At 40.3% G+C, this 21,659-nt stretch overlaps 1 protein-coding gene across 2 annotated transcripts in view; it reads right to left on the minus strand.

The window, feature by feature from the left end:
* Nucleotides 1-372: 372 nt before the first annotated feature.
* The window catches only part of NADSYN1 (NAD synthetase 1), a 40,499-nt gene continuing 19,212 nt past the window's right edge, over nucleotides 373-21,659 (minus strand). The window contains exons 12-21 of one of the 2 annotated variants that reach the window (XR_011559892.1): nucleotides 21,251-21,299; nucleotides 19,459-19,561; nucleotides 18,564-18,732; nucleotides 16,376-16,511; nucleotides 11,910-12,016; nucleotides 8,040-8,171; nucleotides 5,921-5,990; nucleotides 3,801-3,929; nucleotides 2,904-2,991; nucleotides 373-745 (exon numbers count right to left, since the gene is read on the minus strand). Coding sequence is in view for 1 of the 2 variants with exons in the window: in XM_070761715.1 (XP_070617816.1) it covers nucleotides 689-745; nucleotides 2,904-3,080; nucleotides 3,801-3,929; nucleotides 5,921-5,990; nucleotides 8,040-8,171; nucleotides 11,910-12,016; nucleotides 16,376-16,511; nucleotides 18,564-18,732; nucleotides 19,459-19,561; nucleotides 21,251-21,299 (1,129 nt within the window). In the remaining variant the exon portion in view is untranslated. Of the gene's footprint in view, nucleotides 746-2,903; nucleotides 3,081-3,800; nucleotides 3,930-5,920; nucleotides 5,991-8,039; nucleotides 8,172-11,909; nucleotides 12,017-16,375; nucleotides 16,512-18,563; nucleotides 18,733-19,458; nucleotides 19,562-21,250; nucleotides 21,300-21,659 lie in introns of both variants that reach the window. The other variant, XM_070761715.1, reaches the window with a different exon arrangement.

Here is a 21,659-nt window from a genome sequence, read left to right on the forward strand (position 1 = left end):
GGGTCTTTCTATCATGTTTTCCCGAAAATAAGACTTAATTTGATTCCTACATGTGCACCCAATATAAACTCTAGCCCCCAAAATAAGCCTTAGTTAAGACCATGCCTACCCAGGTACATAGGGTGGGGTGAGGTGCACAAGTTAAATTTAAGCTAGAGTGGGAGTAGGGCAGGGTGGGTTCCAACTTACCTCATTGCCATTCGCTCCCATGAGTGCATGTGTAACAAAAAATCCAAAAAGATTGGGTTTTTCCCTCTCTTTGGCACTTCTGGGATTTGCTCTTAACTATCAAGCAACTTGAGAAATACATAAAGAAGACAGCAAAGGAAACTCCTCACTTTGTAAGTGCAAGAATCCTGATGTGACACAGAGTTTAAAAAATATGAACTAAAAATACAGTTGAACTTTATTGGATTGTGGTTTTAGAAAATTTGTGACAAAAAAACAACTTAGAACAACTTCAGAAAACAAATTCTGAGACAAATAAATTAAGGTTATTCAAAACTTTCTGGATTAACAGCTTTGATTTTAAAATTGTGACAATTGCATTATTTGCTTGATTGATTATTTTAAAAGGGCAAACACTATAAATATTTAGATAATCTTCATTCTTTGATCATGTTGTTCAATTTTACAGATGATTCTGCAAAAATCATCCATCCCAAGCAGCAAGACAGAGAGAGCAAATTCAATCTTTGATCTGAGGTTTCAAGTCCATCACTTGCTTAGCTTCTAGTTTAGAAACCTGTAAATTAGATTAGATTAGATTAGATTTATTGGATTTATATGCCGCCCCTCTCCGCAAACTCGGGGCGGCTCACAACAATAATAATTATCTTTTGACTAAAATGTCATTTTACACAGACATTTTCTATTAGAATCCCACCACTATAGCTATGTTTCCTAAAACAAAGTGGATTGTGATGAACTAATGTCAACAAGTGCTAAATCTTCTCTGCTCCAAATTGCATCTTTCCTAATATGCTTTGACAAGCAGAGATTACTGCATATAGTTTAGGTCCTAACAAAAATGACAAGGAAACTTTCAACAATGGTGTTAATCTAAGTCATGGTAAAACTGAGCTTCCCAGAAAAAATATGCATTATTAAATACAAGTAACATATAAAAATAAGAGAGTTCAGATTTAATATCAGGCCATTGTGTGAGACAACATGTAAAAACTCGGTGTTTCTGTACTTCATCGCACTTCTCCTTTATTAGAAATACAATTATTTGATTAACAGTGGCAATTGAGAATTCCCTTGCAAAACAATGCAGTTGTAAAGCTTGTTGTCACATGAACATGACATTTAGCAACAGAAGTTCCAACACTTCTGGTTACCATCATAAAGGGAATCATGAGTTATTAAGTGCAACATAATGTGGTCAGCATTTCTAACTTCATTTTGGTTTTCCTATTGATTTTGTTTTTTGGAAGCTGGCCAAGAAGGTTGCAAATGGTAATCCTGTGACCATTGGATGCTGCAAAATTGTAATGGTCAACGCACCGAAATCATAATCATGCGACTGTGGAATGATAAAACCTATACAACTATATCCACCTGTTTACTGGACCTGTGTCCCTCCTGGATGGTTTCGGCCAGCAGGGAGGTAACATGAGACTAGATCAAGGATCCTTTAGGAAGCGGTCCTTTCCACCTCCACTAAAGAAGGCGGTTTTGCGCCCCTTCCTCAAGAAGCCTTCTCTGGATCCATCTATTTTGAAAAACTATTATCCCATCTCCAACAGGACAATAGTTGAGAAAGTGGTGGCGCTCCAGCTCCTGCGGTCCTTGGATGAAGCTGATTATCTAGACTCTTATCAGTCTGGATTCAGGCCCGGCTACAGCACTGAAACTGCTTTGGTTGCATGATGGATGATCTCTGGCAGGCCGGGGATAGGGGACATTCCTCTATCTTGATGCTTCTTGACCTCTCAGCGGCTTTCGATATTATTGACCATGGTATCCTTCTCCGGTGTCTGGAGGAGCTGGGAGTGGGAGGCACAGTTTTATGGTGGTTCTCCTCTTACCTCTCTTGTCGGTCGCAGTCGGTGTTGTTATTATTATTATTTATTAGATTTGTATGCAATGTTAGGGGGACAGAGGTCGGCTCCTAGGCCCCTCCTTTGTGGGGAGCCTCAGGGATCGGACCTCTGCCCCCTACTGTTTAACATCTACATGAAACCGCTGGGTGAGATCATCCGACAGCATGGGGTGAGTTTCCAGCTGTACACTGATGACACTTCAGCTGTACATTTCCACCCCGTGTCAATTCAGTGAAGCAGTGGTAGTGATGTGCCGGTGCCTGGAGGCTGTGAAGGTTTGGATGGGTGTCAAAAAGCTCAAGCTCAACCCCAACAAGATGGTGTGGCTGTGGGTCTTGCCTCCCAAGGACTGTTCCATCTGTCCATGCATTATTCTGGGAGGGGAAACCTTGACCCCCTCAGAGCAGGCCTGCAATCTGGGAGTCCACCTAGACCCACAGCTGAGACTAGAGCAACATCTCTCAGCTGTAGCTAAGGGGACTTTTGCACAGGTTTGCCTAGTGCACCAGCTGCAGCCTTATTTGGATAGTTAGTCTCTCCTCACAGTCACTCATGCCCTCATCACCTGGATTACTGCAATGTGCTGTACATGGGGCTACCCTTAAAGAACATTCAAAGACTTCAGTTAGTCCAGAATGCAGCTGCCCAAGCTGGTATGGATGTACCTAGATGCATCCATATAACTCCAACACTCTGCGAAAGTTATCCACAGATCACAAATTGTCCACCCAATCCAGCCTCAACCAGATGGATGTCTTTAAATTCAGCAGTCAGCTAAAACATTAAATCTTGTGTTTGCATACACCTCTAACTAAACACGGATGGCACATAACATAAAAATAGATTATTGCTTACCTGTTCATCTATACACCTGAACTGCCAGGACCAAGCAGAATTGTAAAGGAAAGGTCTCAGATCAAAGCGATTATCCTCAGGACTGTAGCTGGCGGCATGATAGGAGGGAGTAAGAGTAGTCATTTTATGTCGGTTGATTGAATACATTTGAAAGAAATGCTTAATTTTTGATGCCACCTGGTGAACAAAATGCAGTATTTCAGGGACTCAAAAAAACTCCCCAAAAAATCATAACCCACCCACTCCGATAGAAATATTAATAGAATAGAGTACAAGTGCACTAGAGTGCCTTCCGTCCCCTGTGCTATTGCTCTCCTATATCTCCTATACCTTTCTTCTATTCCTATATCTCTTCTTCTATTCTTTCGTTGATATGTTCTATTACTATACCTTCTTTTCTATTATTTCTTAGATATATTTTACTATGAGTATCTCCTCTATAACCTTCATCATGTATTTTACTATGTGTATATAGATATATACCCACTAAAACCCTCATTGTGTATTGGACAAAATAAATAAATAAATAAATTAGTCTATAACTAAGATTCAAAGGTTGCAATCCTACATTTAAGTTTGCCCAATCTTACTGATTGCTTTCAATATTATCAACAAGAGTGCTCAAGTCAAAATAGAGCTGCAGTTAGGTGAGTTGTGCTGGGCAGTTTCCCCAAGACACACATTTTAAAACCTGGAATTCTCCTGCGTGAAACTGTAGCGCTTATTGATTAAAAATAGTCTATAATTGAAGAAATCATAACCAGAAAATGATTCAAACGTTATCATCAAATCATGATTTGCCAAATTCAAATTTATATTTTGACTTTTCCAGTGGACAAGCCCACCAAGCCTTAGTGCTGCTTTTGCAGATGTAGATCAGGGAAATTTATTCTTTACCTCTCTTGGAGAACATATTTCTTTCCACATTGTGATCACTTTACAGAACATAGTATAAGGTCCAGCCTTGGCTATCTTCCTTAGTTTACCATAGACGGAGAGTTCAGCATATGTCATACCCATGTCTACCTAACATTTCATACACAGAGCCAAAAGAAAAGAAAAAGAGAAGCCAAATGAATATAAGACTCAAACATTTTTCAAGAGCCACCCATCACTGAATTGGAACTATAGTTAATCTAGATTTCTCTGAACCTGGGGAAAAATAATATTGAACTTGATTAAAATACAATACCATAACTATATCACTTCGTTAATTAAACCCCACAATTCTGTCCTAGATTATAATTCAGAAGCAGTTTTGGAGTGATCTGGGGAGGAGGTGCAGATTTCTAACTACTATCAATAAAATTCTGCTGTCCTACTATCGCAGCACCATTGAGAATGTCCTATCATAAGGCATTCTTGCATGGAACAGCTCTGTAGCAGATAAAAAAGCTCTACAGAAAACGATTAAAATTGCCCAAAATATCATTGGGCTCCAAAAACCAAGCCTGGATGATATCTTCGCATCTCACTGTTCTAGGAAGGTGCATGACATTCTTAGAGACTCTTCTCATCCTGCTTGCAATCTTTTTGAAATGTTGCCTCCTGGCAGAAGATACTAAAACCTGGACCACATGTTTCCTGAATAGTTTCTATCCCAGAGCTATACTTGCACTTAATAACAAACTAAAATGTCACCATCAGTGAGCTGTTGGACAGTATTACTTGGTCTGTTGTGCAGACGTTTGGGTGGTTCAGGGTGGGGAATTTGTGGTGGGTGCGGCATTTTATTTTATTTATGATTGTTATGTGTGGCGGGACTAGTCTCTGGGTGTCACGTGACTTTCGTTGTCAATGACAATTTGCTGTATTTACAATGACAATAAAGTATTTATATTATTTTAAAAAATCCTCATAAAGGGGGTGTTACTAGAAAGTACAGTGGTACCTCTACTTAAGAACTTAATTCGTTCTGTAGAAAAGTTTGTGAGTAGAAGCAATTTTTCCCATAGGAATCAATGTAAAAGCAAATAATGCATACAAATCCCTTGGGAAAGAAATAAAAGCTCGGAATTTGGGTGGGAGAGGAGGAAGAAGAGGAGGAAGAGGACAGTCGCTGCCCAGAGTGAAAGGAGCGTTTCTTTTCTCTGGGCACTTGCAGAGGTTTATTCCCTCTCCAAGCGCCCAGAGAAAGGAAAATGCTTTGTTCATTCTGGACTGCCAAAGCCTCCTTAAGCACCATCGAAAGGCTCCTCTAGCAGCCCAAAAAAGCCCGAGATGGCCGGAATTAAAATGGGAATGGCAGGAAACTGGCCGGGCCTTCGTGCCGCTCTCAAATTTCCTGGGAAATTTTTCCAGGCTCGGGTTCTTAAGTAGAAAATGGTTCTGAAGAAGAGGCAAAAAAAATCTTGAACACCTGGTTCTTATCTAGAAAAGTTCTTAAGTAGAGGCGTTCTTAGGTAGAGGTACCACTGTATCTTGCAAATTAAGAATAGTGAAGCTCTGTAGAACTTTGGCAATCTAGATTCTAAATTCTTCAACAGCCATTGTAATTTATATAGACAGTCCTCTACTTACAACAGTTCATTTAGTGTTGACTGTTCAAAGTTACAATGGCACTGAAAAAAAGTGGCTTTTGACCGTTTTTCACATGACCATTGAGCATCCCCATGGTCACATGATTAAAATTCAGATGCTTGGTAAACTGGCTTGCATTTATGATGGTTCTAGGGTAATGTGATCTACTTTTAAAACATTCAATCTAAGTCAAGGAGGAAGCAAGATTCACTTAATAACTGTGGCAAACTCACTTTAATAAACATCTCACTTAGCAACCGAAATTTTGGGTTCAACTGAATCATAAGGCAAAGGATACTTATGTTATTGCAGAAGACATGCGAGTCTGCAGCAGAAATATCTTAGCAGGAAAAATACACAGTTGGTTAATGTATGCTGAGTTCCATATGATGCCTAAATCACAAAAGTCAGACTTTCTTGAATTTTGATGGAAGATTAAGAGACTACATGAACAAGATGCCACAAATTAAAAATATGGGCTTAAAAGATGGTAGTACCTCATCCATTTGAGTAACATTTCCTTTCTGCAGTGGCTCCAACTCCGCTGTTGGGGGTGCTGATATAATACTATGTATAAGTAAAATGAAATGAACCAAATTAATCTATAGTAATACATTACTATTACCATGAACATGTTCCATCTCAACCAAAGCAATTATTAAGCAGAGCCACATCATTTGTCTGCCTCATGCTACATTTCTATATAGGTACAAGCACACTATTGTCTGAATATTTACAGGTGAATGCACAAATCTGGGCATTCTTGGTCAAACTGTACATTTCACTGAATCCCTAAGTAAGTGGAAACGGATCTTTGGCGAGAAAAAAGTTTGAGGACTAATGGATACCATTCCAAAACCTTTTTCTTTCTTACTTGAAAATACTTCATGGTAGATTGGCAGGCTTGGGGCCATGGAGCTATAAGCACTCTGCTCCAGTTCAGAAGGGATTATTGTTCTTTGTACGTGGATTTTAATTGTATATCGTTTTTATTATTGTACACCGTCCAGTCCATCAGGAGTTGGGTGGTCTATAAATTTAATAAAACTTAAACTTAAAACTTAAACTTCATATACTGGACTGTTGGTTTTGCTGAAATATCCAACTTATTTTCAGATTCATTTTTCTTCCTCTGCTGATTGTGGAACATTGCCCCAAATTAATAATAATAATAATAATAATAATAATAATAATAATAATAATAATTTATTAGATTTGTATGCCGCCCCTCTCCGAAGACTCAGAGATATGCCAAGAAAATTCACAAATCCCTGCAAAGACTAAGAAAGATTTAGCTAGTACAGTGATACCTTGTCTTACAAACTTAATTGGTTCTGGGACGAGGTTCTTAAGTTGAAAAGTTTGTAAGACAAAACAATGTTTTCCATAGGAATCAATGGAAAAGCGATTAATGCGTGCAAGCCCAAAATTCAACCCTTTTGCCAGCTGAAGCACCCTTTTTTGTGCTGCTGTGATTCCCCTGAGGCTCCCCTCCATGGGAAACCCCACCTCTGGACTTTTGTGTTTTTGCGATGCTACAGGGGAATCCCAGCAGCGGAATCCCAGCATCGCAAAAATGAGTGCTTCACTGGCAACGGAAGTCCAAAGGTGGGGTTTCCCATGGAGGGGAGCCTCGGGAATCCCAGCAGCGCAAAAATGAGTGCTTCGCAGGCAACGGAAGTCTGGAAGTGGGGCATCCCAGCAGTGGTGGTGGGTTTGTAAGGTGAAAATAGTTTGTAAGAAGAGGCAAAAAAATCTTAAAGCCCGGGTTTGTATCTCGAAAAGTTTGTATGACGAGGCGTTTGTAAGACGAGGTATCACTGTATTCAGCATTTGTCCATGGAACAAACAATTTTAAGGGGAGGCCTTTCCCTAACTTCATCACAAAATCCTAAGGTATGCAAAGGAAAACATTGATAAGCCTGTACTATTTTGAACAAAATACTACCAATTGATTATTTCATGAACTAAAATGATTCAGCCAGGCGGGGAGAGATGAAAAGCTTCAAGAAATGGTCATCTTTCTGCCAAACGTGAAGTCTGAGAGTGGTTCTATGATAATTTGTAGTTGTGTGTAAACAGTGGCATTCAAAAAAATGGTGTGCACAGTAGGAAGAATAGATTTAATTAAATATCAACATATGCCAGAAGCCCATGTCTCAGGCAGTAAAGAACATGAAACTGAAAAGGGGCTAGATATTTCAGCAAGACAATTATCTAAAATGTTCCTCCAGATTAATTTGTACTGCTTTCAGGCAAGTAAGAAAGTGGCCTGCACAGCTATACCAAGCAACAAACACTATGCACTTGCATTCCTGACTAGGAATACAAGATTATTATATATAACTGCTTTGTATTAACAAAATCATCCAATGTTAAGAAAATCAGTATGAAAAAGCTTTATTAGCCAGCCAAACTGTACTTGATATAATCATACTTTAAAGGTACTATTTACTCATTGATATTCAAAATTTAGTTGCAATTTCTATCAAGTCCCAGTTAAGATCAAATTCTGAAGTATTCAGTAATCCTAGGAAAACATATGGGGAAGAAAGCATCAACATTCCAGATCATTCTGGAACAGACTGGAATAAATTTCATTACTTCTCTACTTACCTTTTGAGGGATGTTAGCTGAAAATTCTCAATGCAATATTGTATAAAGCATTTTAAATCTGCTTTGCTAATTCCACCAATAGGGTTGATGTCACCACTGGAACAGTCATATTTTGTGAAATATCCTCGAAGGCTAAGAAGGAAATATTTTTAAATTTATTTTCTGTACGTCTAAAGGTGATGACAATTACACTGCTCAAAAAATTAAAGGGAACACTCAAATAACACATCCTAGATCTGAATGAAATATTCTCATTGAATACTTTGTTCTGTACAAAACTGAACGTGCTGACAACAAAATCACCAATGGAAATCAAACTTATTAACCTGGATTTGGAGTCAAACACAAAATTAAAGTGGAAAAACATACTACAGGCTGATTCAACTTTGATGTAATGTCCTTAAAACAAGTCAAAATGAGGCTCAATATTGTGTGTGGCCTCCACGGGCCTGTATGACCTCGCTACGATGCCTGGGCATGCTCCTGATGAGGTTGCGGATGGTCTCCTGAGGGATCTCCTCCCAGACCTGGACTAAAGCATCCACCCACTCAGTCTGTGATGCAACGTGATGTTGGTGGATGGAGCGAGACATGATGTCCCAGATATGCTCAATCGGATTAAGGTCTGGGGAACTAGCTTCAATGCCTTCATTTTGCAGGAACTGCTGATGCACTTCAGTCACATGAGGTCTGGCATCATCCTGCATTAGGAGGAACCCAGGGCCAACCGTGCCAGCTTATGATCTCACTAGAGGTCATTTCAGTACCTAATGACAGTCAGGCTATCTCTGGCGAGCATATGGAGCATATGCCAAACCGGTCATGCTGAAGGATGTTGCAGGCAGCAGATTGCTCTCCGTGGTGTCTCCAGACTCTCACGTCGGTCACATGTGCTCAGTGTGAACCTGCTTTCATCTGTAAAGAGCACAGGGCACCAGTGGCAAATTTGCCAATCCTGGTGTTCTGTGGCAAATTCCAAGCATCCTGCACAGTGTTGGGCTGTGAGCACAACCCCCATCTGTGGATGTTGGGCCCTCATATCATCCCAATGAAGTCGGTTTCTGATCATTTGTGAAGACACATGCACATTTGTGGCCTGCCGGAGATCATTTTGCAGGGCTCTGGCAGTGCTCCTCCTGTTCCCCCTTGCACAAAGGCAGAGGTAGTGGTCCTGCTGCTGGGTTGTTGCCCTCCTACGGCCCCCTCCTTGTCTCCTGGTGTACTGGCCTGTCTCCTGGTAGCGCCTCCAGCCTCTGTCTGGACACTACGCTGACAGACAGAGCAAACCTTCTTGCCACAGCTCGCATTGACGTGCCATCCTGGATGAGCTGCACTACCTGAGCCATTTGTGTGGGTTGTAGAGTCCATCTCAAGCACAACCAACATTCAAAAGTGACCAAAACATCAGCCACAAAGCATTGGTACTGAAATGTGGTCTGTGGTCCCTACCTGCAGAACCACTCCTTTATTGAGTGTGTCTTGATAATTGCCAATAATTTCCATCTGTTGTCTATTCCATTTGCACAACAGCATGTGAAATTGATTGTAATTATTGTTGCTTCCTAGGTGGACAGTTTGATTTCACAGAAGTTTGATTTACTTGGCGTTATATTGTGTTGTTTAAGTGTTCCCTTTATTTTTATTTTTAGCAGTGTATATTAAGACAATATCCAATACTGTACTCCCCAAAGTTGTTGTGCAATTATAACTGTATAAATTCCTCCTATAATTCTGGGAAAAAGTCTGCAGGCTGAGAAAAGAAGACCTGATGTTACGCTTCTATTAAGTCAGATGAAGTTAAGCTGTTCTTTATCCTCCCATTACAGCCTTCTCCAACTGGGTATGTATGAATGAATTGGAAGGAGAGAAGGTCACTCAGAAATACAAGCAGAGTCAATTAAAATATCTACAGTACACTTTTTAACTGTCAGGTATAATTTATTATTATTATTATTATTATTATTATTATTATTATTATTATTATTATTAATTAGATTTGTATGCCGCCCCTCTCCGTAGATTCGGGGCGGCTTACAGCAATGATAAAAACAATATATAATAACAAATCTAATAGTTGGAATCTAAAATAACAATAATACATTTAAAAGTCTAAAAAACAAGAAACCCCAATATATAAAAAAAATACATACAGTCATCATACACAAAAAACTACATAGGCAGGGGGAGATGTTTCAGTTCCCCCACGCTTGACGGCAGAGGTGGGTTTTAAGGAGTTTACGAAAGGCAAGGAGAGTGGGGGCAATTCTAATCTCTGGAGGGAGCTGATTCCAGAGATTCGGAGCCACCACAGAGAAGGCTCTTCCCCTGGGTCCCGCCAAACAACATTGTTTAGTTGACGGGACCCGGAGGAGATCAACTCTGTGGGACCTACAAGGCGGTCTCGTAGATAGATAATTAATATAATGTTACTATATTATAGTTTATGTAGTATTGAGAAAAGACTTGCAGAGTTAACATGTCCGGTTATGACACCGTAGAGCACTGCATACCCAAAAAACTAGACACAAGAATATTTTCCCCCAGACACCACCAGTCTGCTAAACAAATAATTCCCTCAAGACTGTCAAACTATTCACTAAGGATGCATTACTATTACTATTTGTCTTCTAATTGTTCCTATCATCCATTTCCTCCCACTTATGACTGTAACTTCTTGTTTGTATCTTTACGATTTATTTTAATATTGTTTCCTGACTGCTTATTTGTACCATATGACAATCATTGAGTGTTGTACCTCATGATTCTTGCAAATTTTCTTTTATATTCATTGAGAGCATATGCACCAAAGACAAATCCCTTGGTGTCCAATCACACTTGGCCAATAAAGAATTCTATTCTATTCTATTCTATTCCTGTAACATATATATGGTGAGTGTTCTCTTTGAAATTCACATAGAAGGAATATCTAACAGGCAGTTACTTACTTTACAGAAAACGTGAGAATAATCTCACAATTTTCAGAGTGACCCAGCCACATATTAATGCTAGCTATGGGCAGTAGGCCTGGATTTGTTCTAGGAATGATTCATAACCACAGGCAAAGACACATTTAATTCTCTTCTTAGGATAATTTGTCTATAATTTTGACTGACATATATTAATTCCACCTTGGAAACCATACATACCCACAAAGTTATGAAGTGAGACTCGTTTCATACAAACTGAAATACTGAATTAAGTTAACAAAACAGGAACAACAACAAGAAAAATGCATATGCTCAAGGCTGGGAGTATAATGTCTAAGGCAGTGTTTTTCAACCAGTGTGCCGTGGCACACTAGTGTGCCGCGAGACATGGTCAGGTGTGCCGCGAAGCTCAGAGAAAGAAAACAAGAGAAAGAGAGAGAAAGAGAAAGCAAACAAGAGAGAAAGCAAGCAAGAGAGAGAAAGAAAGCAAGAGAGAGAGAGAAAGAGAGAGAAAGAGAGGGAGGGAAGGTGGGAGAGAGAAAGACAGAAGAGGGAGGGAGAGAGAAAGAGAGCAAAAAAGAAGAAAGAAGGAAGAGAGAGAGAAAGAGGGATGGAGAGAGAGAAAAAAAGAGGAAGGGAGAGAAAGAGGGAGAGAGAAATAGAGCGAAAGGGAGGAAGAGAGAGAATTTTTTTGTCCAATATTTTTTTAGCCCCCCCACCCCCCTCAATGTGCCCCATGGTTTTGTAAATGTAAAAAATGTGCCGTGGCTCAAAAAAGGTTGAAAATCACTGGTCTAAGGAGCTTCTGCAATGTTTTTTGAAAAAGCTAAATTGGTGAAACATGATACAGAGAAATATTTCAGAATGCTAAACAGCTTATCATTTTGAAACCATATCATTTAATTGTTGCCAGCAATTTTAAGCAGATTTAACAAATTAATACCTTTCATCCACATTAGCTGTTCCCAGCACTAACAATCCACCAGGAATTCCACGAGTCCACAGACACAGCTGGGCAAATAGATAGCCGGTTACCATTCTTATTCTGGCCTAGAAGTTAAACATAGAAATCAGGAATTAGTAAAGCTGGAATTTTCAAATGGTATCAAATAGAAATGGTACACAAAACACAGTAGGCATTACAGATAAAGGAATAAGAGGGAGAGCAAGATAATAATCAAAGTAAGAAAATCAAGAAAAGAAAAGAAAAAGAAAAGAGAGAACTAGAGAAGCTGACCAAAACTACTATTAGAGGAAAAGTATTTGACATCTCCAGATGGATTACGGAGAGGGGCGGCATAAAAATCCAATAAATAAATAAATAAATGTTAAGATCCAAGATATTTTCAACTCTCATCTTTCTGATCTGTCCCAGGGAAGGCAAAATCCTTTTCAAACCTTTGAATGAACACTGCCTTCACTTTTGTCCCCTTTTAATTTTGAAACAGTTTTATAGGTCAGGCTAGTTAAAATGGACAAATAAATCATAGAAACATAAAAAAAAATATAGAAGATTGATGGCAGAAAAAGAACTCATGGTCCATCTAGTCTGCCCTTATACTATTTCCTGTATTTTATCCCAAGCATGTTTAAATTCAGTTATTGTGGATTTACCAACCATGTCTGCTGGATGTTTGTTCCAAGTATCTACTATTCTTTCAGTAAAATAATGTTTTCTCACTTTACTTCTAATCTTTCCCCCAACTAACCTCAGATTGTGCCCCCTTGTTCTTGTGTTCACTTTCCTATTAAAAACACTTCCCTCCTGAACCTTATTTAACCCTTTAACATATTTAAATGTTTCGATCATGTCCGCCCTTTTCCTTCTGTCCTTCAGACTATACAGATTGAGTTCATTAAGTCTTTCCTGATACGTTTTATGCTTAAGACCTTCCACCATTTTTGTAGCCCGTCTTTGGACTTGTTCGATTTTGTCAATATCTTTTTGTAGGCGAGGTCTCCGGAACTGAACACAGTACAGTATTCCAAATGTGGTCTCGCTAGTGCTCTCTACAGCGGGTTCACAATCTCCCTCTTCCTGCTTGTTATACCTCTAGTCATGCAGCCAAGCATTCTACTTGCTTTCCCTACGGCCTGACTGCACTATTTCAGCAATGAAATAGATAGTTAAAGCCTTTAAAATTCATATGAAATGAAACAAAACAAAACATAAACCAGATGTTTTCCCTGTATGCATAATTATTCTTACAAAACGTGCGGGATGTTGAGACTTTGCCTCAGAGAGAACGACTAGCTTTAATCACCTAACCCAGTTGCATGCCTAAAGCATGTCTAAGGCAGTTTCAAGCCTAAGGGCTATAATTGATGGTGTCCTAGTTTCAAGCTTGATGTCTTAACCAGTCTCCTGGTTTTAATCTGATATCTTAATATACCTAGCTGACATGTATCTTCATTATACTAAGGCAGGGATCCCATAGGTCATACCCGGCCCACCCACACACTCTACCCACCCAACGGTGCGATTAAGCACTGTCCCTCACCTCCCAGCCACTCTTTGCAAGGCTGGCTTTTCCCATTACCCTCTAGCCTATAAGACCTCGCAGATTGCAGCCGCACTTCTGTGAACCTCAGCTCATTGCTGCCCCTACACTTCTGCTGCCCACATCTTGCAAAGGTAAGGCTGAAGGGCACGAGCTGGGTGGGTGGGGATGGGCAGGTGGAGCGGTTATACTGGCCAGTGGAGTGACGGTGGACTGATACACGAGGATAGAGCTTTCAGCTTTGAACTCTTCTCGGTCTTTGCAGCAGCTGCCTCAGTCCTAGGTGGCAGGGAGGACACTGTGTGAGAGTGTGCTTTCTTCCTGGGCTTTGCGGAAGCTGCCTCGGTCCTAGTTGGGAGGGAGAATGCTTTGAAATGCTTTGGGAGGGGGGGGCTGAAGCTGCTGCAGTAATAAAATTAGGTAAGAGGGGGCGGTCCTTATTAAGTAAACAGATTCCTTGAATTGAGCAAATACAGCTTATGAAGGACAAAGGCAAAAGGGACGGCTAAATTGGCCATGCCCACCCAATCACATGACCACCTAGCCAGGCCCACCCAGCCACATGACCACCTAGCCGACCACCTAGCCACGCCCACCCAGCCACATGACCACCTAGCCATGCCTGCCCACCTGGTGAGGCCCACCAACAGTCTGAGGGTCAGTGAATGAGTCCCGTTTATAAAGTTTGAGGACTCCTATACTAAGGGGCTCTTGATGCTCTCTGAGCTTGTTTTTTTGCAGACATTTCATTACCCAAACTAGGTAACATCATCAGTGCTAGTAAGCAGTGGGTTTTGCTCTCAATTTATATTCCAGTGGCTTGCCTTGCCGGTGTAGGCATTGGTGGTCTTAGAGGTTCTTTGGCTGGACCTTTATTGTTGGCTTGTTTGGCAGTTTCATGAGTAGGGTATTGTGTTTTCTTGATTGTTGGTCTAATGTTAATTTAAGAGTTGATCTATCCCAGTGATGGCGGACCTATGGCACGGGTGCCACAGGCGGCACGCGGAGCCATATCTGCTGGCATGTAAGCCGTTGCCCTAGCTCACCTCCAATGTGCATGTGTGTGCTGGCCAGCTGATTTTTGGCTCACACAGAGGCTCTGAGAGGGTGTTTTTGGCTTCCAGAGAGTCTCCAGGGGGGACAGAGGAGGACATTTTTACCCTCCCCCGGCTCCAGGGAAGCCTTTGGAGCCTGGGGAGAGCAAAACACGAGCCTACTGAGCCCACCAAAAGTTGGGAAAGAGGCCACTTCCAGCCTCCAGAGGGCCTCTGGGGGGTGGGGAAAGCTGTTTTTGCTCTCCCCATGCATTGAATTATGGGTGTGGGCACTCGCGCATGTGCAATAGTGTGCACACATGCTCTTTTGGGCACCCAAGGAAAAAAAGGTTTGCCATCACTGATCTATCCTCATCTGGGTCCTGATTGTTGGTAGAGATGCTTAGGTCTTTTCCTCTTTTGCTTGTTGGTTGTCTCTTGCAGTTTATAGACATATTGTTTATGTCTATGTGTCTATTGAAGGCTAATTTGTTGGAGTCGCAGACTTCTAGAAATTCCCCAGCATTCTTGGACTTGGCTTCATCTAGGATGGTCAGTTTTCCCAATGAAAACAATAGTTAAGTCTCTCCATGTGTTCTGAAATTAAAATGTTTCCATCATGTATTCGGACTGCTAGTTAGTATTCATGGTTGTTTTTTTTTCTGGGTTGCTGAATCTTTTAGTTTGCTTAGGATGTTTTGAAGGGCTTTAGTTGGTTTGTGTGCCACGCTGCTTCCATATGATTATAGTAGTCTGTTGGTGGTTTCTGAGATATTCTTGATGTATGGTAGTGTTATCTTTTTTTAGGGGTTGTGTTGGTGGCGCCGTATTGGCTTGAGCTGTCAGGCACTTCTTGATTGATAACTATCCACAAAACTTTAACATCGGATGAATAATCAAGTAAGCAATACTTCCTATCATGAAACTGCCAAACATGCCAACTGTAAATAGCCCAACCAAAGAACCTCTTAATACTGACAGGGGAAGCCACTAGAATATAAACAGAGAAGAAGGAGAAGGAGAAGGAGAAGGAGAAGGAGAAGGAGGAGAAGGAGAAGGAGAAGGAGAAGAAGAAGAAGAAGAAGAAGAAGAAGAAGAAGAAGAAGAAGAAGAATATTTATTGTCATTGTCAAAACAATGAATTGTCATTGGCAACTTAAGTCGTGTGACACCCAGAGACCAGTCCCACCATACATAAAATCAGAATATATAAATTTAAAAATGGAATAAAAAATAGAATAAAATGTGCCACCCACTACAAATTCCCCACCCTGAACCACTCAACCATCTACATGACAAACCAAGTAATATTGTCCAACAGTTCACTGATGGTTATCCTTTAGTTCGTTGTTAAGTGCGAGTATAGCTCTGGGATAAAAACTATTCAGGAAACATATGGTCCAAGTTCTAGTGCTTCTGTTTCTTCTGCCAGAAGGTAACAGTTCAAAGAGATTATAAGCAGGACGAGAAGAGTCTTTGAGAATAGTATGCACCTTCCTGGAACAGTGAGATGTGAAGATGTCATCCAGGACGGGTAGCTGGAGCCCAATGATGTTCTGGGCAGTTATAATAATTCTCTGTAGAGCTCTTTTGTTCGCTACAGAGCTGCTCCCATACAAAGCTAGAATGCCGTATGTCAGGACACTCTCAATGGTGCTGCGATAGTAGGACAACAGTAGATGCTGAGATAAATTTGTCTTCTTGAACATTCTCAGGAAGTACAGCCTCCCGACTAGCTCCCAACTCCCAACTAGCACTGATAATGTTAATGATGGGTAATGAAACATCTGCAAGAAAACAATTAAGCTCAGAGAGCACCAAGGACCTCTCATTTCAACTCTGAACTACTGTACAAATATTCTTTATTGTATTACCTGCAGATTCTGTAGAGCCAGGTTTTCTCTTGTGCTCCCTCCATGCACTTGATACTGAGGAGATTGTCCCATCACTGTATTGAAAATCCCCAAAATGGCTTTTACTGCACCATCTATATTTAAGTTGATATGATAGCTGGGGAAAGAAATACTGCCTCTGTAATAGTATCTAAATAGTTTTTATCACTAATAACAAATAAAGCATGCACAATAGGTTAAGAAAGAAAGAACGTAATTCGAAATTCAGTAATGCTTTTATGTTTAAAAATCACATAATCCTTTTAAGAGCCTTGTTAGTTAAAGTGCAGTGTTGCAGGCAAACTCTGCCCACAGCCTGGAATTCGATCTTGATGGGACTGAAGGTTAACTCAGCCTTCCATCCTCCCGTGTTTGGTAAAATGAGGACCCAGATTATTGGGGGCAATATGCAAATAATGCTTCAACATTGTAAATCGCCCAGAAAATCCTGTAAAGCATTAAGAAGCGGCATATAAGTCTAAATGATATTGCTATTAAGCATTATGCATTAGACACAATGCCAGTTGGATAACCTTGTCTAGAAGGAGGCAATAGCAAAGCACTTCTGGGATCTTACCAAGAAAACTGCAGGGATATGGTCCAACTAGTTGTCAAGAATCAAAAAACTGACTTGAAGGCACATACACAATTAAAACATTTTTAAGAGTTTCATTTCACAAACATGGCTCTTAGTTTTTAAAGCTAATACTACCTCTAGTTAGGCAAATACTGGCCAATTGTATTTTTCTGTAAGATATAAAATGTGTTTGTGAGAATGTGTGCACTAGGCTGAGAAAGACTTCTCTATAGCAAAAACTAAATATATTATTGGGAATGAGGAGAGTAGTAATTTGGAAGAGTTTGGATTAGATGTATTGTTCCTTTGATCTGGGGGGAAATATTCTACTTCAAATATGATATGCAACATTTCATTGGATGCCATTTTGAGACCCTAACTTAAATTTAGGCCATGAACAAAAGAGCAGGTGGAATGGACTAAAAGAGGTTCAGTAGTTGTAGTTAGAGGTGGGCTTCACATAATTTAACAACCAGTTCTCCCAGAATCGAAAATGTGAGCCCCAAATAACTCCCAAAATCATCCCTCCAGATGCTTCCTATGCCACCCCAAATCACTCCCAAAACCACCTCTCCAAAAGCTTCCTATGCCACTCCAAATCGTTTCCAAAGTCTTGCAAACTCACCTCTCCTTTCAAAATGCCTCAATTCTCATTGCTGCCTTTCTTCAATCCATTTGCCTTCATTACGACCTTGGTTTGGGGTAGCATAGGAAGCTTTGGGACGGGTGATTTTGGGAGCGATTTGGGGCAGCGCAGGAAGCTTTTGGAGGAGTGATTTTGGAGGCAATTTAGGGTGGCATAGTAAGAGTCTAGAAGGGTGATTTTGGAGGTGATTTGGGGTTGCACAGAAAGCATTTGGAGGTGATTTGGGAGGCGATTTGGGACGGCATAGGAAGCGTCTGGAGGGCTGATTTTGGCAGCGAGATGGGGTGAAGGAAGCGGTAGGCTATGGAGGATTTTGGCAGCAGGATGGAGCACCGGTGGGGAGTGGAGGAAGCGGTGGGCTAGAGGGGAAAATGGCAGGGATATGGGGTGGCTGCAGAGAGCTCCTCCAATGCCCGCCATTTTGGCCCCTGCTCACAGCAGCCACAGCAGCCGAGAGAGAAGCGAGGGTTGATAAGTAGAAAATGGTTCGTGAGTGAAGGCAAAAAAATCTTGAACAATATACAGTGGTACTTCTACTTACGAACGCCCCTACCTACGAACTTTATGAGATACAAACCGTGTGTTCAACGGTTTGTATCTCATAAAGTTCGTAGGTAGGGGCGTAGAAGTAGAAGGTAAGTAGAGGTACCACTGTATATTGAAAAGCACTATTTATGCCCCAAAGAGAGGGAAATGGAATTGGTTAAAAAGGGAAATTTTTAAATCACAAGAAAGCCACACCAATCCTGAAATTTAGACTGACACTTTTAAACCATGTTCTTTTTTCTTTAAAATACTATTCGTGCTGACCTCTAATACATTTTTCTATTCATTAGAGGCATAGTTTTATATTTGAGGATTTTTACTACAAGTATCACACCAGATTGGGACTGGAATGCTTTTTAAACACACAATATAGTTTAACTACTCAATGTTAATTTTTATACCTGCCTATTTCTTCAGCCAAAGACTTGGCTCTGTCATAAGTATCCTGAGAAGAATTTTCGCTAGCCATGTAGCAAGTTGTTAAAAGACGGCCGCACAGCTCCCGAGCTTCCTTTGGTACATATGTTTCATCATTTACAATTCTGCGTACATCATCCAAAACTGTCTGATCTGAAAAAGACAAGGGGGCAAGAATAAGAGGAGTATGGACAAAACATTATTTTCACATTTGCATTTAGAACACAAAATTGAAAATCCTTTATTTCAATTCATAAATTATTAAACAAAACTTTTAAGGTCTGTTTAAATTTACAGATCAAGGCACATTTACATTTACTTCTATTTTGAACAAGTAACTTAATCATGTTGTGGCAGAAGAAATTAGCATCTTATAAGTAAAATGGAAATGCGGCTTAATTTATTTTAAGATTTGTGTAAGACCTAAACCACATACACACATACCTGCAATAATATTACATTTGAGTGAGAAAATATTTAAGAAACATTTGATTTCAAAAAGCAAAAGTTAAACTTGCTTTTGATTCTGATACAATATGTTCCTATGCATGTTTTACTCCAACATAGAGCCAACATAGAGTAAATACATGTTATGTATTTACAGATAGTTCTTCACAACCACAATTGAACACCAAATGTCTGTACTAAGTGAAACAGTTGAGTTTGCACCATTTTATGACCTTTCTTGCCACAATTGGTAAAAAAAAATCAGTTCATTTTGTACATTTCCTAAAAAGGTTAATGTCAATGATGTAATTCAATAAAAACAGCTCATATAATCAACGAACAAATTAAAAATAGAAAGGATTTTCTAAAAATATGAAAACTGACACAACTATAACTCAATTTTGGTAACCCAAACTGCTCAAATGCACTTACTTCCATTTTTTACTGCATAACAAATCTGAAGACACATGGAATAGACAATGCAGGCTGCAGAGGAACTGTCCACACCACCACTAAGTGGCAAGAAAAATCCTCCCTGAACAATCACAATAAGGAAACCAAATTAGAACATTGTTGGGAACCGTGCATGCAATGCTTTCATTGTATCTTCAAACTGTTAATTTTATAGTTCAACATTATTTATTCCTAGTTGCAATTATCTATGAATGGTCCATAATTATTAACATCCAAAATGAAGGTTAATTTACCATTTTTAATCTATTTGAAAACAGATGTAGAAAATATTGTTTAAAATCCTGCAGCTGTAAAGGTAAGACTAGAAGGCACCTTGTATTAGTTTGTCTGAGACTACAGGTAGTCCTCAAGATACAAACACAACTGAGTCCAAAATTTACGGTATGCTGTTTAGTGAAAAATTTGTTAAGTGACTTTTGCCCCATTCTGCAACCTTTTTTTTGCCACATTTGTGAAGGGGATTTTTCCCAGTCACTACACGAGGTGTGGGTGTGGCTAACATGTGACGCATCCAGCCCATGGGCCAGGAGTTTGACAGCCTTTTGCTATTCAAAAGATTGTCTCCTCAATGTTTGCCCAGTTTTGTCAATCAGAACCTTGACATTGGAGTCCATACAAGGTATGCTCTAAATTTCTAAATATGCCCATTGACTCAAAAGATTGAGGATCCTTGCTTTAAGTCACTAGCTGATGAACAATTCTACAAACACAAGGCATCACTCATCACAATCCCAACTCATTGTTACATTCGCTTACTTCATATTATGTCAAAAATTTCAGCTGCAAAGCCACTAAGGTTCGCAGTGATGGTGAAGCTATGGCATAGGAGCCACAGGTGGCACCCAGAGCCATATCTGCTGGCACGCAAACTGTTGTCCTAGCTCAGCTCCAACATGCATGTGTGTGCCAGGCAGCTGACTTTAGCCTCACACAAAGGCTCTGGGAGGGCATTTTTGGTTTCCAGAGAGCCTCCAGGGGGTGGGGGAGAGCATTTTTACTCTACCCCAGCTCCAGGGAAGCTTGTGGAGCCTGGGGAGAACAAAACACAAGCCTACTGGGCCCAACAGAAGTTGGGAAACAGGCCATCTTCGGCCTCCAGAGGACCTCCGGGCAGGGGGGGGGAAGCTGTTTTTGCTCTCTCCAGGCATTGAATTATGGGTGTGGGCATTCATGCATGCGTGATAGCACACACGCATGCTCTTTTGGCACCTGAGCGAAAAAAGATTCGCTACCACTGCACTAAGGCATTATTATTTTGTTCTGTGTAAAACCCTCTAATAGGGTATCAAACTGAATCTCACTGAAGGATGCATTGTATCTGACCTTGGGGGGGAGGGGGGCTGTGGCCAGCTTGACGTCATTCCCCCCCCCCCTTCAGCTCTATTTTCACTTGCAGAGGGGTGCAGAAGGCTGTTGCGGCCGAAAATGGAACCTTCCAATCTGCTGTTTAGGCAGGGAGAGGCCCCACGGTCCAGTCCTTTGCTATTTCCAGGACGACCCAGTGAGCGAGATCTAAGCAACAAGCCTTGAGTTTTATACCCCTGCTCTAATACAATAATAGGTGGTAAGTCATAAACAACCCAGAGGCAGCATATATAGGTCCACTGTTACTGCAAGTTTCTAGTTCATTGATACGTACAAAGAGTGAGAGAGAGAGACACACACACACACACCTTCCCTTCTTTCCCTAAATCAACTTATTTTACCATTGCTTAGAATTTGGGTGAAATAAAAAGATTAAAATCTTTACCTGTTTACTACACCTTAAGTAATCCCAAAGCCAACATGCTGGACCTAGGCTGAAAAACAGCAGACATATTTTATTTGAAAACAAATATAAAAAGCACACGTTTACAAAATCATGTCATTTGTCTTCCTGGGATCACTAATTAACAGTTTTTATAGTAAAGCAATCCTCCTTTATTTATGTTGTGTACAATTATCCATTATAGAGGAGGCTTGCATAAGTGCACTAATGTGCCTATCGTTGCTGTATTTTTATTATTTTATTTTTGTTCTCGCTTTTGTTTGACAAATTCAAATAGGTAGGTAGGTAGATAGATACAGATAGAGAGATAGAGAGATAGATAGATAGATAGATAGAGAGATAGAGAGATAGAGAGAGAGAGAGAGAGAGAGAGAGAGAGAGAGAGAGAGAT

The sequence above is a fragment of the Erythrolamprus reginae genome, chromosome 1 (genome assembly GCF_031021105.1).
Source record: "Erythrolamprus reginae isolate rEryReg1 chromosome 1, rEryReg1.hap1, whole genome shotgun sequence".
Lineage (NCBI taxonomy): Eukaryota > Metazoa > Chordata > Lepidosauria > Squamata > Dipsadidae > Erythrolamprus > Erythrolamprus reginae.